At 41.2% G+C, this 17278-nt stretch overlaps 2 protein-coding genes across 2 annotated transcripts in view; one reads left to right on the forward strand and one right to left on the reverse strand.

Annotated features, from left to right (window-relative positions):
* Positions 1-8524: 8524 nt before the first annotated feature.
* Positions 8525-9257, reverse strand: LOC113615544 (uncharacterized). Its single transcript, XM_027098064.1, has one exon. The coding sequence runs from the start codon at positions 9017-9019 to the stop codon at positions 8558-8560; it is 462 nt and encodes a 153-aa protein (XP_026953865.1). The 5' UTR covers positions 9020-9257; the 3' UTR covers positions 8525-8557.
* A 4977-nt stretch (positions 9258-14234) lies between these two features.
* The window catches only part of ASB12 (ankyrin repeat and SOCS box containing 12), a 332952-nt gene continuing 329908 nt past the window's right edge, over positions 14235-17278 (forward strand). The window contains exon 1 of the mRNA XM_027098063.1: positions 14235-14322. Coding sequence (XP_026953864.1) covers positions 14299-14322 — 24 coding nt within the window. The 5' untranslated portion in view covers positions 14235-14298. The remainder of the gene's footprint in view (positions 14323-17278) is intronic.

The raw sequence follows: 17278 nt of genomic DNA on the forward strand, positions 1-17278 counted from the left end.
CTTCTTTGGAGAAATGTCTATTTAGGTCTTCTGCCCATTTTTGGATTGGGTTGTTTCTTTTCTTGTTATTGAGCTGCATGAGCTGCTTGTAAATTTTGGAGATTAATCCTTTGTCAGTTGCTTCATTGGCAAATATTTTCTCCCATTCTGAGGGCTGTCTTTTGGTGTTGTTTATGGTTTCATTTGCTGTGCAAAAGCTTTGAAGTTTCATTAGGTCCCATTTGTTTATTTTTGTTTTTATTTCCATTTCTCTAGGAGTTGGGTCAAAAAGGATCTTGCTGTGATTTATGTCATAGAGTGTTCTGCCTATGTTTTCCTTTAAGAGTTTGATAGTTTCTGGCCTTACATTTAGGTCTTTAATCCATTTTGAGCTTATTTTTATGTATGGTGTTACGGAGTGATCTAATCTCATACTTTTACATGTACCTGTCCAGTTTTCCCAGCACCACTTATTGAAGAGGCTGTCCTTTCTCCACTGTACATTCCTGCGTCCTTTATCAAAGATAAGGTGACCATATGTGCGTGGGTTTATATCTGGGCTTTCTATCGTGTTCCATTGATCTATCTTTCTGTTTTTGTGCCAGTACAATACTGTCTTGATTACTGTAGCTTTGTAATACAGTCTGAAGTCAGGGAGCCTGATTCCTCCAGCTCCGTTTTTCGTTCTCAAGATTGCTTTGGCTATTCGGGGTCTTTTGTGTTTCCATACAAATTGTGAAATTTTTTGTTCTAGTTCTCTGAAAAATGCCAGTGGTAGTTTGATAGGGATTGCATTGAATCTATAGATTGCTTTGGGTAGTAGAGTCATTTTCAAAATGTTGATTCCTCCAATCCAAGAACATGGTATATCTCTCCATCTATTTGTATCATCTTTAATTTCTTTCATCAGTGTCTTATAATTTTCTGCATACAGGTCTTTTGTCTCCTTAGGTAGCTTTCTTCCTAGATATTTTATTCTTTTTGTTGCAATGGTAAATGGGAGTGTTTTCTTGATTTCACTTTCAGATTTTTCATCATTAGTATACAGGAATGCCAGAGATTTCTGTGCATTAATTTTGTATCCTGCTACTTTACCAAATTCATTGATTAGCTCTAGTAGTTTTCTGGTAGCATCTTTAGGATTCTCTATGTAGAGTATCATGTCATCTGCAAACAGTGACAGCTTTACTTCTTCTTTTCCGATTTGGATTCCTTTTATTTCCTTTTCTTCTCTGATTGCTGTGGCTAAAACTTTCAAAACTATGTTGAATAATAGTAGTGACAGTGTGCAACCTTGTCTTGTTCCTGATCTTAGTGGAAATGGATTCAGGTTTTCACCACTGAGGATGATGTTGGCTGTGGGCGTGTCATATATGGCCTTTATTATGTTGAGGAAAGTTCCCTCTATGCCTACTTTCTGCAGGGTTTTTATCATAAATGGGTGTTGAATTTTGTCAAGAGCTTTCTCTGCATCTACTGAGATGATCATATGGTTTTTCTCCTTCAATTTGTTAATATGGTATATCACATTGATAGATTTGCATATATTGAAGAATCCTTGCATTCCTGGAATAAACCCCAGTTGATCATGTTGTATGATCCTTTTAATGTGCTATTGGATTCTGTTTGCTAGTATTATGTTGAGGATTTTTGCATCTATGTTCATCAGTGCTATCGGCCTGTAGTTTTCTTTCTTTGTGACATCCTTGTCTGGTTTTGGTATCAAGGTGATGGTGGCCTCATAGAAGGAATTTGGAAATGTTCCTCCCTCTGCTATATTTTGGAAGAGTTTGAGATGATAGGTGTTAGCTCTTCTCTAAATGTTGGATAGAATTCTGCTGTGAAGCCATCTGGTCCTGGGCTTTTGTTTGTTGGAAGATTTTTAATCACAGTTTCAGTGTCACTGTTTGTGATTGGTCAATTCATATTTTCTATTTCTTCCTCATTCAGTCTATGTAGGTTCTGCATTTCTAAGAATTTGTCCATTTCTTCCAGGTTGTCCATTTTATGGTTATAGAGTTGCCTGTAGTAATCTCTCATGATCTCTTTTAATTCTGCAGTGTCAGTTGTTACTTCTCCTTTTCATTTCTAATTCTATTGATTTGAGTCTTCTCCCTTTTTTTCTTGATGAGTCTGGCTAATGGTTTATCAATTTTGTTTATCTTCCCAAAGAACCAGCTTTTAGTTTCATTGATCTTTGCTATTGTCTCCTTCATTTCTTTTTCATTTATTTCTGATCTCATTTTTATGATTTCTTTCCTTCTGCTAACTTATGGGTTTTTTGTTCTTCTTTCTCTAATTGCTTGAGGTGCAAGGTTAGGTTGTTTATTCGAGATGTTTCCTGCTTCTTAAGGTGGGCTTGTATTTCTATAAACTTCCCTCTTAGAACTGCTTTTGCTGCATCCCATAGGTTTTGGGTCGTTGAGTCTCCATTGTCATTTGTTTCTAGGTATTTTTTTATTTCCTCTTCGATTTCTTCAGTGATCACTTCATTATTAAGTAGTGTATTGTTTAGCCTCCATGTGTTTGTATTTTTTACAGCTCTTTTCCTGTAATTGATATCTAGTCTCATGGCATTGTGGTCAGAAGAGATACTTGATACCATGTCAATTTTCTTAAATTTACCAAGGCTTGACTTTTGACCCAAGATTTGATCTATCCTGGAGAATGTTCCATGAGCACGTGAGAAAAATGTGTATTCTGTTGTTTTTGGATGGAATATCCTATAAATATCATTTAAGTCCATCTTGTTTAATGTATCATTTAAAGCTTGTGTTTCCTTATTTATTTTCATTTTGGATTATCTGTCCATTGGTGAAAGTGGGGTGTTAAAGTCCCCTACTATGAATGTGTTACTGTCGATTTCCCCTTTTATGCCTGTTAGTATTTGCCTTATGTATTGAGGTGCTCCTATGTTGGGTTCATAAATATTTACAATTGTTATATCTTCTTCTTGGATCGATCCCTTGATCATTATGTAGTGTCCTTCTTTGTCTCTTCTAATAGTCTTTGTTTTAAAGTCTATTTTGTCTGATATGAGAATTGCTACTCCAGCTTTCTTTTGGTTTCCATTTGCATGGAATGTCTTTTTCCATCCCCTTACTTTCAGTCTCTATGTGTCTCTAGGTCTGAAGTGGGTCTCTTGTAGACAGCATATATATGGGTCTTGTTTTTGTATCCATTCAGCCAATCAGTGTCTTTTGGTGGGAGCATTTAGTCCATTTACATTTAAGGTAATTATCGATATGTATGTTCCTATTCCCATTTTCTAAATTGTTTTGGGTTCGTTATTATAGGTCTTTTCCTTCCCTTGTGTTTCTTGCCTAGAGAAGTTCCTTTTGCATTTGTTGTAAAGCTGGTTTGGTGGTGCTGAACTCTCTCAGCTTTTGCTTTTCTGTAAAGGTTTTAATTTCTCCATCAAATCTGAAGGAGATCCTTGCTGGGTAGAGTAATCTTGCTTGCAAGTTTTCCTCCTTCATCACTTTCAGTATGTCCTGGCACTCCCTTTTGGCTTCCAGAGTTTTTGCTGAGAGATCAGCTGTTAACCTTATGGGGATTCCTTTTTGTGTTATTTGTTGTTTTTCCCTTGCTGCTTTTAATATGATTTCTTTGTATTTAATTTTTGACAGTTTCATTAATATGTGTCTTGGCGTATTTCTCTTTGGATTTGTCCTTTATGGGACCCTCTGTGCTTCCTGGACTTGATTAACTCTTTCTTTTCCCATATTAGGGAAGTTTTCAACTATTATCTCTTCAAATATTTTCTCAGTCCCTTTCTTTTTCTCTTCTTCCTCTGGAACCCCTATAATTCGAATGTTGGTGTGTTTAATGTTGTCCCAGAGTCTCTGAGACTGTCCTCAGTTCTTCTCATTCTGTTTTCTTTATTCTGCTCCGCAATAGTTTTTTCCACTATTTTATTTTCCAGGTCACTTTTCTGTTCTTCTGCCTCAGTTATTCTGGTATTGATCCCATCTAGAGTCTTTTTCATTTCATTTCTTGTGTTGTTCATCATTGTTTCATTCATCTTTAGTTCTTCTAGGTCCCTGTTCAACATTTCTTGTATTTTCTCTATTCTATTTCCAAGATTTTGGATCATCTTTACTATCATTATTCTGAATTCTTTTTCAGGTAGACTGCCTATTTCCTCTTCATTTGTTAGGTCTGGTGCGTTTTTATCTTGCTCCTTCATCTGCTGTGTGATTTTCTGTCTTCTCAGTTTGCTTATCTTACTGTGTTTGGGGTCTCCTTTTTGCAGGCTGCAGGTTCGTAGTTCCCGTTGTTTTTGATGTCTGTCCCCAGTGGCTAAGGTTGGTTCAGTGGGTTGTGTAGGCTTCCTGGCAGAGGGGACTAGTGCCTGTGTTCTTGTGGATGAGGCTGGATCTTGTGTCTCAAGTGGGCAGGTCCACGTCTGGTGGTGTGTTTTGGGGTGTCTGTGGACTTATTATGATTTTAGGCACCCTCTCTGCTAATCGGTGTGGTTGTGTTCCTATTTTGCTAGTTGTTAGGCATAGGTTGTCCAGCACTGTAGCTTGCTGGTCATTGAGTGAAGCTGGGTGCTGGTGTTGAGATTGAGATCTCTGGTAGATTTTCACCTTTTGATATTATGTGGAGCTGGGAGGTCTCTTGTTGACCAGTGTCCTGAAGTTGACTCTCCCACCTCAGAGGCACAGCACTGACTCTTGGAAAAAGAGGAAAAGGGGAAAAAATCATAAATCTTGCTCTCGAAATCCACCTCCTCAATTTGGGATGATTGGTTGTCTGTTCATGTATTCCACAGATGCAGGGTACATCAAGTTGATTGTGGAGATTTATTCGCTGCTTCTGAGGCTTTTTGGGGGTCTGAGGTCTTCTGCCAGCATTCAGTAGGTGTTCTGTAGGAGTTGCTCCACGTGTAGATGTATTTCTGGTATATCTGTGGGGAGGAAGGTGATCTCCGCGTCTTACTCTTCCGCCATCTTCCCTCCGCACCTCTAGTCTCCATTAATTTAAAATGCATGAAACCAAGGAAGTGGCTTGGTTGGAAAATCAGCCTTTATCCATTCATTATGTCTGTCATTTATTTAATCATCCAGCATTGAGAACTTCCATCACAAACGCCTGATAATGGGAATTACAACAAAATAGTCATCTCTAGGGGAACTTGTAGGCTAATAAGGGAGAGAAGATATGTACATGCATAGTAAGAACTGAAAGTTGAGGAGTTAAGTGTTATGAGAGAGGTGCAAAGCACAAGATGGGGGATTCCAAGTCATGAGGAAACACCTCCAAACCTGGGGAGTAAGGAATATCATTATAGGAATGGACCTGGTGCCTGGGCCTAGGCAAGTAAGTAGGATATGTGCTTGAGATTGTTAGAGAAGAGAGGAGGGCAAGTAGCAGTGAATTCTGAGAACACCATGGAAGAAATTGTGAAGCATGTCCTGACAACAATGACCTGTTCAGTGTGGCTGGACTGCAGAGTACAAGAAAGGAAAAGTGGGCACCAAGGTGGCAGACGAAGGTTAAGGCTAGCTTCGGAATTCCACTGTGAATACCTAAAGCAACAAAGTCACACAGGGTGGATGGAGAGAGGAGATGAATCCTCACAGCAAGTTTCAAGCTTCTCTGTACTGACACTGAGCCCTCACAGAGTTTCTCCTGATCCCTTCTGGGAATAGAAGGGCCTACACGAATTTTTCTCTACTTTCAGTTGTACCTTACTTATGCAAGACACGTTCAGCTTCCAGGGAAAGATTCACCATGGCAACAAGCTAGGCATGGACTGGTACCACAGTGAAGTGCTTCTCTCTGGCTGGAAAGGGCAGGATCTCTGCTATGTGGCCCACCTAGGCTCCCTTCCCCTTCCCAGCTTACCACCTTGGGCCTCAGTCAGCCATACACCCAATTAAGTCTCTTGTTCAATGGGGAATCTGCATACTTTAGCTTGTCCTCTAATGAAAGATTTGCCTCGGCCTTTCTAACTGGCAAGGCCATTTTCCTCAGTGGCCCTAATTCCTGAACATGTCGTTTTGCCTGGGAGATCCAGGCTGCAAAGAATAATGTAGAAGGCTCAATTAACTTAAGAATTTTCCTTCTTTTCCCTCCATCTCACCTCGCTCTCTTTCCCTTCAGGGATATGTATCATGCCACATGGAGGCTCTATCCAAGATGAAGGCTCTACTGAAGCCACTTCCACATTTAATTTTTTCCCTGGCTTATTGCCCTACCACTATTTCAAGCTCTTTTCTTAACAGCAGCCAGTGTGAAAAAGCCTTAGGGGTTTAGTTAACTAGGAGCTCAATGTCAGTCAGCAGTATAATATGACTGCCAAAATAAAAGTTAAAGCAATTTCATTAGAAAAAGAGGACCCAGAAGGAGAGCAATGAGACCATTTGCTCTGCTTTGCTCTTCCACCCCAGAAGACAGTATCTGCTGCCTCACCAACATGCCTGAGGATGCTGCAGGTGGGAAGGGAAAGGGGCATTGTCCTGGGAGGCTGCAACCACATTGGTCTCCTGATAGTTCCTCAAAAGATCAGGCACACTCCTGTCTCAGGGCCTTTGAATGGCTCTTGTCTCTACCTGAAACACTTTCCCTAGTTCTCTTCATGACTCACTTCCTCACTTCATTAGGCCTCTGTACAGATATTGTCTCTCCAAAGACGCTGCCCCTGACCTCCTATTTAAAATAGTCCATCCCATCATGCTCTATCTCCCTTTATACTGCTTTGTTTGTCTTCATGACACTTATTAACTCCTGACATGTATTCTATCTCTTCCATTAGAATGTAAGCTCTATGAACATAGGTTTTTGTGTGTTTTCTTTATGGCTGTGTCTAGAACAGTGCCCGACACAGTGGGAGCTCAATACATATTTGCATAAACAAACTTTTTCATGCCATCTACCTCATTGTATTGCAACTTATTTTTCATTTGTCTTGTCCCCACTAGAATTTTATCTAAGAAAATTCTTTTCTCAATTATTTTGACATTTTTATTAATTACCTAGCCAATGCCTGGCATGAAAAGTGTTGGATGGATGGATGTGCTAGCAAGGATGTTGTAGAGGGGTTTCAAACATTGGATGGCATTGGCCTAGACCCACATTGCCAAATACGGTAGCCACTAGATACTTGTGACTATTGAGCATTTGAAATGAGACTTGTCTGAATTGAGATGTGTTGCAAATGTAAAATGCACACCAGATTTTGAAGACTTTGTATGCAAACATGTAAAATATCTCATCAATAATATTTTTATTGATTATGTGTTAAATAATAATATTTTGGATGTAATGGGTTAAATAAAATACATTCTTAAAATTAAATTCACCTGTATCATTTTTCATTTTTAATGTGGCTATTAAAATATTTAAGTTACATATATGACAGGCATTATACTTGTATTGAATAGCACACAGATATTTTACAACCTCCATGTTTAAACCTTGACCTTTACAGGCTTTTGAGAGTGTGTATGGGGGGGTTTGAAGTGGTTCCCTGTAACTGACAGAGAAGAGGGTTCTCCATAATCACTGCTCCTGGGGACTGGTGGCAGCAGGGTCAAATAAGCACTATGCTTTATTACTCAACCTCATCTTTCTCATTCCTGTCTTCTTTCACTCCAGCATGTCCACAGCAGCTAGCAACAAGCCAGATGGAATGTTTAGAACTTTTTACTTTCTGTCTTAGCTTCTGCCCACCCATGTTTCCCCTGATGGTGACAACAATGAACAGATAAATGGTCCAAAGGTGAGCTACAAATTGGAAGAATAAAATCTAGCCACAAGTGCCCTGGATCATCAACACCCAGCAGAATCGCCACTTTGGAAAATCTCTCTATTCCTGATAAGTGATTTTATGTGTGTAGCCAACTCCCCTAGCTAAGCCCCATGCTGGGTTATCCCAGGAGGGAAATAGAGAAGTAGAAGACAAACAACCTGCCCTTTAGGAGATTATAATAAAGTTAGGAAACAAAACTAATGTGTACGTGAAAAGTTAAACAAGATCACAGGACAATCATACAAGAAATGTTGGGCAAAGTATGATTAAGTCCAAACCAATTACCCAGAGAGTTAGTGCTTTAGTAATTCAAATTATGGTCAGTCCTAAGGTACAGGCAGGCAGAGAAAGCTTCCTCAAGGAGGTAGTACTTGTGCTGGATTTTGAAGGATGTATGTGATTATTACAAAAGCATAGATTTCCAGAGCTTGAAGGGCCCTTAGAGACATGGTGCACTCCTCATTGTACAGATAAGGAAACTGAGGCCCAGAGAAAAATATAGTAAGTCAGGAAAAAGTTGGGAGTACAACCAAGATTTTCTACTTCCCAGTCCACTACTCTTCCCTCCAAGTGTTGAGAAGGGAGAGATTGTGTTCTAGGTGTAAAAAATGTGCAAAGAAACAAATGCTTGAATACTCACTCCCCAATCTGCCCCTTTCCTAACACACACACACACACACACACACACACACACACACACATCTCCAAACCTGATCTGGGATCTCCTTTTATTTTCCTCAAGACTATGTTAATCTAGAAGGTGAATCAGATAACACTGAATTCAAATTCCAGGTCAAACACCAGTGCCTTTTTATTTAGTTAGAAATGCGCCAGGTGTTGATGAATGGCCTCTCTGATGTAACCCGCCATCCTGAAAGCCTTGAAGTTGAGAGACCCTCCTCCTGTTCCTTTGTGTCCTATCACCACAAGGTATACAGACTCGATCTGAACTACTGTCACTGCCTGGCTGCCCCGACTCTGGCCTTTGGTGTGGAGGTCCATGGTGTTGTTGCCCTCAGTGTACAGGTTGTCCCGGATCAACAAGCATTTGGTCCCTGTAAGGGTGATTCCCTGAAGAAACAACTTTTCTCTCTCCTCTCTCACCAGCAAGATCTGCATTTCTTCCTGGGTCAATTGGAACAAGTTGACTTCAGGATAAGAAGCTAACAACCAGGGAGGGGAATTGGTGATTATCGCTGCATCACAGCACATTCCAGTCTGTAGGAAGAGGGTGATGTAGTCTTGCCAAACTTCTTCACTGATATCCCCTATGCACTGCATGATTCAAGTAAGCTGTATCTGAAAGATGAAAAAAGTGCTTTCTGGCAAGTTGGTCTTCAAAAGAAGTTGGTTGGTAGTTGGCCCAAGATGACTGATAAACTGAAACTGAAATAAGCTAAAAGCACAGTTCGTTTCTGATGGCTTCTCCTCAGAAACAAGGTGGAGGAGGTCTTGATGACTTGTGTGAAGTTATGCCCCAACTGCCCTCTGCTGTGACTTATCAAGCTACCTCTGGAGCAGGAGTGAGGTCACAAAGGCTCTGTGGCTTCTTAAATAGTCATAATGCACCACTTCATGGGTGACTTTTGGCAGTAGCTTTCTTAGGTTATATCTCCAGCTAGTGAGATATTGGGGCAAAGCACACCTACTTACTTCCCTAGGATACCATGGGAAGGACACCAACCCCTAATAGCAGAAAATCCCTCAAAGTAGAAAATAAGTGGGTCATAACTGAGTTGGAGGTTTGCATATAAAGCAGGACAGGTGAGGTTTAGTGTGGCAACTAGTATCTCAGACGTTGGCTAATCTAAGATCTGAGCTCTAGGTACAAAGTCAAAATGTCCACAGGCTCACTGGCTTACAACCTTTTGGGGATAAACATAATAGCCTCCTAATGATTTCCTTGCCTCCAGACTCTTTCCCTTTAGTTGTTTACCTTCTGGCCCACACCAGCTGTGAGTCTAGAGTAATTCATTTTCATTTAGTCATTCAGCAAGTATTTATCAAGCATTAACTATGTGCCAAGTATTTTTCTAAGCACTGGGGTACAGTAGTGCACAGAGAAAAACCTCATGGGGTTGATATCATAATGGCAGAAAACAAATAAATAATAGATGATAGTATCCCTTTCACAGAAAATATTTTACAAGTCTAATACTTTCTTCTTCCATAATTTTCCTCTTAGTCCCAGGCCTTCTCTACTCCTGTGGGGGTCCAATCTGACATGTGACTCTTCTGCAACCTTTGACAATTCACCATCTGTATCTTAATTTCCTCTGAAATGACACTAACTTGCCTTAAGGAGGGAATGTTAGGAGGAATGATTAAATTTAATGGTGGAGAAAATCTGGGATAGCTTAGAAAATTCATTTATTCAACAAATATTTATTGAGTACCTACTGTGTTCCAGGCCTGTTCTAGACTTTGGAGATCTAGCAGTGGACAGAAAGTCCCTGCCCTCATGAAGCTGACATCCTAGAGGGGGAGACAAATAACTGAGAAAGACATTTATAGCATATCAGGTGGTGTTGGTAACTATAAAGAAAAAATGTTAAGAAGATAGAGAATGCTGGGGAAGAAGTGGTGGCAGTTTTATTTAATATGAGGTGCTCGAGTAAGGATTCTCTGATATTGTGACATTTAATCAGAGACCTGACAGAGATGAGGGAGTGAACATGTGGATTTCTGGGGGAAGAGCATTCTAAGCAGAAGGAACAGCAAGTGCTCGTGAGGCAGGAGCATGTCTGGTATATTTGAGAAAGAACAAGAAGATCAATATGACTTAAACAGAGAAAGCAAAGGGTGATAGAAGGTATAGTCAGAGAGGCACTAGGCTTAGATCATATGTAGGGCTTCATAGGCCATGTAAGGATTTGGCTTTTACTCTGAGATGGGGAGCCACTGGTAGGTTTTAAGCAAAGGAGAGATGTCTCTATAGATTCTAGAGTCTAGAAGACGCTATGTAAAGAATAGATGCTAGGGGAACCAGGGCCAAAACATGGAGACTAGACTATGACAATAATCCAGGCTAGATAAATAGAGGTTGGGGCCAGAATACAGGGGTGAGAAGTGATTAAATTTGGAATATTTTGAAAGAAGAGCTAATAGGATTTGATGATGAATTGAGTATGGGGTATGAAAGAAAGAGAATGTCTCCAAGGCTTTTGTCCTAAACAACTGGAGTTGCCCATTTTTGATATGAGATATACTATAAAAAGAGCAGATTTGAGAAGATAGGTAGAAATCAAAAATTCTGCTTTGGATATGGTAAGTTTGAGGTGCCTCTAAAACATCCAAGTAGACATGTCAGTATGCTGTTGGATACTATATAAGTTTAAGAGTTAACAGGATGGATCAGGAATAGAGATAAAATTTTGGAAGTTCTTTGCAAATATGGTATTTAAAGGCATGAGACTGGATGACAGCACCCAGGGAATAAGTGTAAATAGAGAAGAGGACCAAGGTCTGAGTACTGACAGCATTCCAACATATAAAGAAGGTAAGATAAGTGAGAAATAGCAAAGGAGATTGGGAAAGAGATGTCAGAGAAGTAGGAGAGAGAGCAGTGTTTCTGAAACCAAGTGAAAAAAAATGTATCAAAGGGAAGGGAATGATCAGATACTGCTGAGAGGAAAAGAAGTCTGAGGATTACCCATTGGATTTTGCAATATGGAGATTACTGGTAACACTGACAAGGACAGTTTGTTGGAGTGGTGGGGGTAAAACCTGATTAGAGTGTTTTCAATAGAGAATGAGAGGAGAGAAAAAGAAGTGGAGGTAGATAATTTAGACAAATCTTGGGAGGAATTTTGCTATAAGGTGCAATAGAGAAATGGGGTAGGGGATGGTAGGTGGGGGAGAGGAATGTGGGTCAAGAAAGGGTTTTTTAAAATTGGAAATAAACATGTTATTATAAACATGTCCTTGTGCTGATGGAAATGATCTGGTAAAGTGGGAATGTTTTATGATAAAGGAAAGAAGGGACAATTTAGTAGTCGAGGGAGTATGAAATTGAGTGGACAAGTGGAGGAGTTGCCTTAGGAAGGCTCAGGAACAGTTGATTCATTGAAGGAAGATTATATGGGTTCACATGAAGAGCAGCAATTAGATTTGGTTGTGGGAGGATGTGGAAGTTCCTTTTTGATGCCTTCTATTTTATCAGTGAACAAGGAAGCAGGGTAATCATCTGAGAGAGAGGAGAACAGAAATATTTAATAACTGAGTTGAGGAAGGGAAGGTAATCGCCAATATTCATTGTGCCCTTATGATGTTCCTGATACCTGATATACGTTACTTCCTTGAATCCTCACAAGCACCTTACTAGACTTGGTTTACAGATGAGAAAACTGAGACTCAGAGATGTTGTGTAACGTGTCCGGGGTCATATACCATTAGCAAATAGCAGAGTCGAAATTTTAACTTGAAGTCCATACTCCTTTTGACTATCCCAAAGAGCATGGACATGAGGTTAAAGTCTAAGTAACTGAGTATATGATGGTGGTATTACTAGGGATAAAGAAAACTTGAGAAAGAGCCGGTGGCAGAAGTGGGAGAGAGCAAGAGGCAGGAGGAAGGTGTAAAAGATGAGTTTGTTTTCAGTCGTGATGCGTTTAATGTGCTAGCTGGAACACCAAAGCGGAACTCTCAGGGGAGAGTTGGAAGTTCCAAACTTGAGCACAGGAGAAAGGTCACAGGACTTGAGATGTAAATTTGGGAGTACCCTACCAGCAGATAAGGATATAACTTGAGAATGAGATCAAGATTACCAAGGGAAAGAAAACAGAGAGAGTAGAAGATTGAGGACAGAAGCCAGGGAAATGGATAAATAAGGGCAAAGAGGGGTTGGGAGGAAGGCAGAAAAGGAATACTGAGGGATGCCGGCAATGAATCTGCTTTACAATAAAGGCCAAGGGAAGAGAGAATGTCAAAAAGGAAAATGAATCAACAGTGTAAAAAGCTGCAAAACAAATGGAGATTGAACACTGCGAAGAGCTATTGGATGAAGCAACTGGAGTTCAAGATGATTGTAAAAGAGCCAATTGAGAGGAGTGTTTAGCATGCAGTGAGTATCTTCTGAAGACGTGGAAGTGAAGGGATACTCGGGTCATGGATTGAGGGAAGGGCTTTTAGGCTAGGGAAAAAAGCAAAATATGAGGAATGAGTAGTTTAACTAGCAAATGTTATGGATACTAAAAGAAGAAAAAAATCACTTTGTAGGGAAGGTGATATTTCAAACCATAACATCACAATAGTGAGGTAGAAATGACCCTACAAATTGTGGCCAATACCCTCATTGTAACCTTGGTCAACTTAAGGCCCAGAGAGGTGACATGATTTGCTCAAGGTCACAAAGCAAGTTAGTGGCAGACCTGAGAGTAAGACCCAAGTTTTCCATCGACATATATACACTACCAAATTTAAAATAGATAGCTAGTGGTAAGCAGTTGCATCACACAGGGAGATCAGCTCGGTGCTTTGTGACCACCTAGAGAGGTGGGATAGGGAAGGTGGGAAGGAGATGCAAGAGGGAGGGGATATGGGGATATATGTATACATATAGCTGATTCACTTTGTTATACACCCAAAACTAACACAGCATTGTAAAGCAATTATACTCCAATAAAGATGTTAAAAAAAACAAACAGGTTTTCTAACTCCCAAACTGTTGTTTTGGCCATCACAAGTCTGATTCAGAGAACACCACTGAGTAACTGCATCTCATCTGAGAGGTGGTCCAGTGGGTCCTTGGTCCTTTCCCCACATCTGTGATGACAAAAGTTATGAGGCTACTGTAATAGTCCAGGCTTTAACTAGATTGATGGTAGTAGGCTCCCCCTGGATAAGGGGAGTGAAAGGAGGATATGGTTATAAGCCATTTCAAAAATATTCTACAGTGACTTGCTCAAGGTCTCACAGGAAACTCTTCAGAAAACCAGTCTTCACCACAAGGCAGTCTGTATTATCTTTGCCTGGTGCATCGCTGATAACATTAAATAGTAGTGGAATGATATTGGTGCTCAGAATCCTTACAGCATCATGGGATGTGAGAAGGGTGTCAGTACTCGAGTCTGGGACTTAAGAACTCCCCGGCCAAACCTGGAGTCTGAGCTAGAACAATCTGTCATTGTTTTTTAATCTTAAGAAAATGGAAGCAGTCCTAGAAATATTTGTGAGCCTAATATGTCACTCTTTTGCCTCCTGTCTACATTCCTAGTAGCTTTGCACATAAAAAATATGAAAAAGCTCACAATCACTGGATTTTATTTAAACTAAGTGTTCTTAGAAAGCTAGAATGTATATTTAACAGTTTCCCCTGCCAAAGAAACAGCATTTTGACAGGCTCCCCCAAAGAAAAGGGCATTTGCCAGGAAGCAAGATGGCGGGAGCAGCCATGGGCGAAGTGCCGCGATAGGAGCCTCCCGAGGATCAGGTGACGAGAGCTTGATCCAGTAGGGTAGGGCGGGAGATGGAACCCGGGTTGGGCAAGGAGGCAAGTAGAACGGTGGTGGCGGCAGCAGCCCGAGTAGCGGTGAGGCAGTCGGGTGGCGGGAGCCGCGGTCATGGACCATATCACTGTGCCCAAGGTAAGGAGAAGAGTTTGGCGAGGCTGGGAACCCTGGGCTCCCTCTCGGTGCTCTGCCGTGAGCCCAGGCACGCCCCCTCAAGCCTTCTCAGGGTGCTCTTTGACGCCCTCTTCCGCGCGGGACCCGAGTGATATTCCTCGGTTCACACCCCCTTTCACCCAATCTGAACTTTCTTCTCCTTGGGATCTGCCTGCTGGCGGCTGCGGCGCGAAGGAGAGGTGGTCCTGTGCCAACTGTCCTCTCACGTGACGCGGACCCCGCGCCGGGTGTTTGCTTGATGGGTCCCTCCCTGACCTGTCCCTCCGACCCCAGCTCCTCCCGGCTCCCCAGTCGTTACCTCACACACGCCTTTACTCCAGCCTTTTATATACACTCGCTGCAGTTGTAACAGCCTTTCTTGAGCGCCGCGCTTGGCATTGCCTCCCGGAGAGTTACCTCCTTTATCCAGTGTTTCCCTACTCTCCTCTTGACTCCTCCCCTGACCTGCCCCAGCAGTTGCCCAGACCACCACCATCACCCCCACCCCAGCTCCCCCGCATGCATGTGTGGGTTTTGGGGGCAAAAACATCTGTGCAGCCCCAAGGTGGGCTATGAGAAAGGAAGGAGGTGTAGCAGAGTGGACCTGGACTTGCTCAGCCGGGAAGGAAAACGCGAGAGGTGACATTGCCAGGCCAGCTGGCGTCTGTGTATAGCTGACCCCCCAGTTAGAGCTTCTTCTACTTCTTTTCTTTCCAGAGCCTACTCTTTCCCTCCCCAACTTCAGCCTCTTTCTATTCGAATTCCACGTCCCTCCAGTTAGTTTTCTTTCTACTGTCAGGCTGAGGATCAGAGAAGAGTTACAACTGGTCTCTGCTTAATTTTTTTCTATCCATCATAACAGATGTGGCCCAGGCTAACTGACACTCACATAAAAGCCCAGTATGTTGTAATCGAAAGATCACGGATTTTGAAGCCGGAAGACTCGAGTTAGAATGCTGGTCCCCTCAACTAGTAGCTTATGACTGAACAAATTTATTAACCTCTCTGAGACTGTCTTTCTTCCTTTACCAAATGGGGATAATGAAATTAGTTCTCCTCACTTCACAGGGTGGTTGTAAGGACTAAATAAAAGGATGTGTGTGAAAGCTTTTTTGTGACTAAGCTTTTTTTGTATCAACCTTTATGGACCACTAACTGTAAAGAGTCAAAAAGGTAATTTATTTGGGATCTTAGAATTGCAATTCAGGGATCACAGAAAGTCTGGAAGAAACCAGAATAGTGTCCCACTAGAGGAAATGGCCAGGGTTTTTAGAGGAAAAGAGGGACATCAATGCAGTCTTATACAAGTTGTTTACCAACAATTTGGATTGGAGGGTAAAATTATTCTGTACATAAGATTGAGTTATGGAATGCATCTCATTCATTACTAGGGAAAGTTATGTTTTCTTAGTCCAGATGAAGTCCAGTTCTCAGTATTATTCTTTCCTTTTAGCAACTCAGCAACTCTTTAGCAGTTTTAATTTAGAGTGTTCAGCAAAAGTCCAGCATGGGCAGCAAACGTGGAGGTCCTCAGGTCATGTCTTAGTCATTCCTGACATAGTTCTTTTCACATTTCCCCCTTTAGCCCATGCTTTTTCCTGAAGAAAACATCATTGGAGCAATTCTTATTCCTACATAGCCAGAATGGCTTGGTTGCCTGCTCCAGGTCCATCATGTCCCTTAGAGGGTGGTTGTGTGAATGAATCAATGGATGGACTGTAAAATTCATTGGAGGCACCGTGATGTGCTGCCTCGAGTATATCGACTTGTGTGAACATCAACTGAGCAGTAGAATGGCTAAGTATAGAAGTAATCAATTTAAGCAAGCACTTTATCAATATAAAGAAGCTGACAACAATTATTAAGAGTAATAACCCAGTTTGCAGAACAGTTTTGAACCAAGATACAATGTTTGAGGGTAACCAAATAAAAAAATCAAACATTAGGGGAGTATTAAGACTATCAGAATGAAGTCAATTGGTCTTCTTTTGTTAAGATCTTAATTTGAGTTTCTACTATACCAGAGGCATTTATCCAAGTACAACAGGTGTTATTTAAGATGACACAGATACCTCCAAGTTCTGCAAGAAGGTAATCCAAGGAAAATCTTTTATCTAACATAACATGAGCAAGCAAATTCAGGAAGTCTTTTTGGGCACTTAATGCTCTAGCTGTGACATTAGCTGTGTCTGCTATGGTAGCAGAGAGATATTGAGTAATTTTTTCAATGGCTCCATCTCCCCACGTGGTTTGAATAATTCTTGGGAACCTCTGAAATCCCTCAGAAGGGGTTTCTTGGCATAGGCTGAAAGTAGAGTGTGTGTGCCATTTGGTAATTTCTGAAGAATTTAACACAGTCAAAGGAACTATTAAAAGTCCTAGAGCACATTGAGAACGTGGGGTTAGGGTGTTGGGGCAGGACATCCCCCAGGTGCTACTCTTCCAACCACAAATAAAGACATAGATGGAGCATAGAGAAAGGAGGTGTCAAAGGTGAAATTCAACCATGTGTTGGTTATATTTGAGCAGTCTAGAAGCCTTCCTTGTAGGAATACATGGCGGTTATCATGAGAATATGTTTTTCTTGGCACAGTGAAGTAAAGTTGGGTGTTTGGAAGCTGGATCTGATGTTTCCAGGTAACCAAAGGGCTTCGTTGGAACACATGTTCCTATGGGAATATTCTGGGTTTTATCTGGTTCCAAACAAGGCAAACAAGGAAAGGGAACTGTGGATTTGAGTAGATGAACATGGTATGCTTGGAGAATAGATGAATTCTGAAAAGGGTATGGTAGAGGGATACGAGTAAGATTGGAGATAGCCAAGGCAAGGGGATCCTGGGTATTCAGTGAATTATCTAGGGTGCTGATGGCATATCCAATAGTCTTTTAGATTTCCTCCATGGCTAGACTTTGGGAAATGCAGAATAAGGCATTATTT

Source organism: Aethalodelphis obliquidens, unplaced genomic scaffold (genome assembly GCF_003676395.1).
Source record: "Aethalodelphis obliquidens isolate GAN/ISIS:26980383/991018 unplaced genomic scaffold, ASM367639v1 scaffold119, whole genome shotgun sequence".
Classification (NCBI taxonomy): domain Eukaryota; kingdom Metazoa; phylum Chordata; class Mammalia; order Artiodactyla; family Delphinidae; genus Aethalodelphis; species Aethalodelphis obliquidens.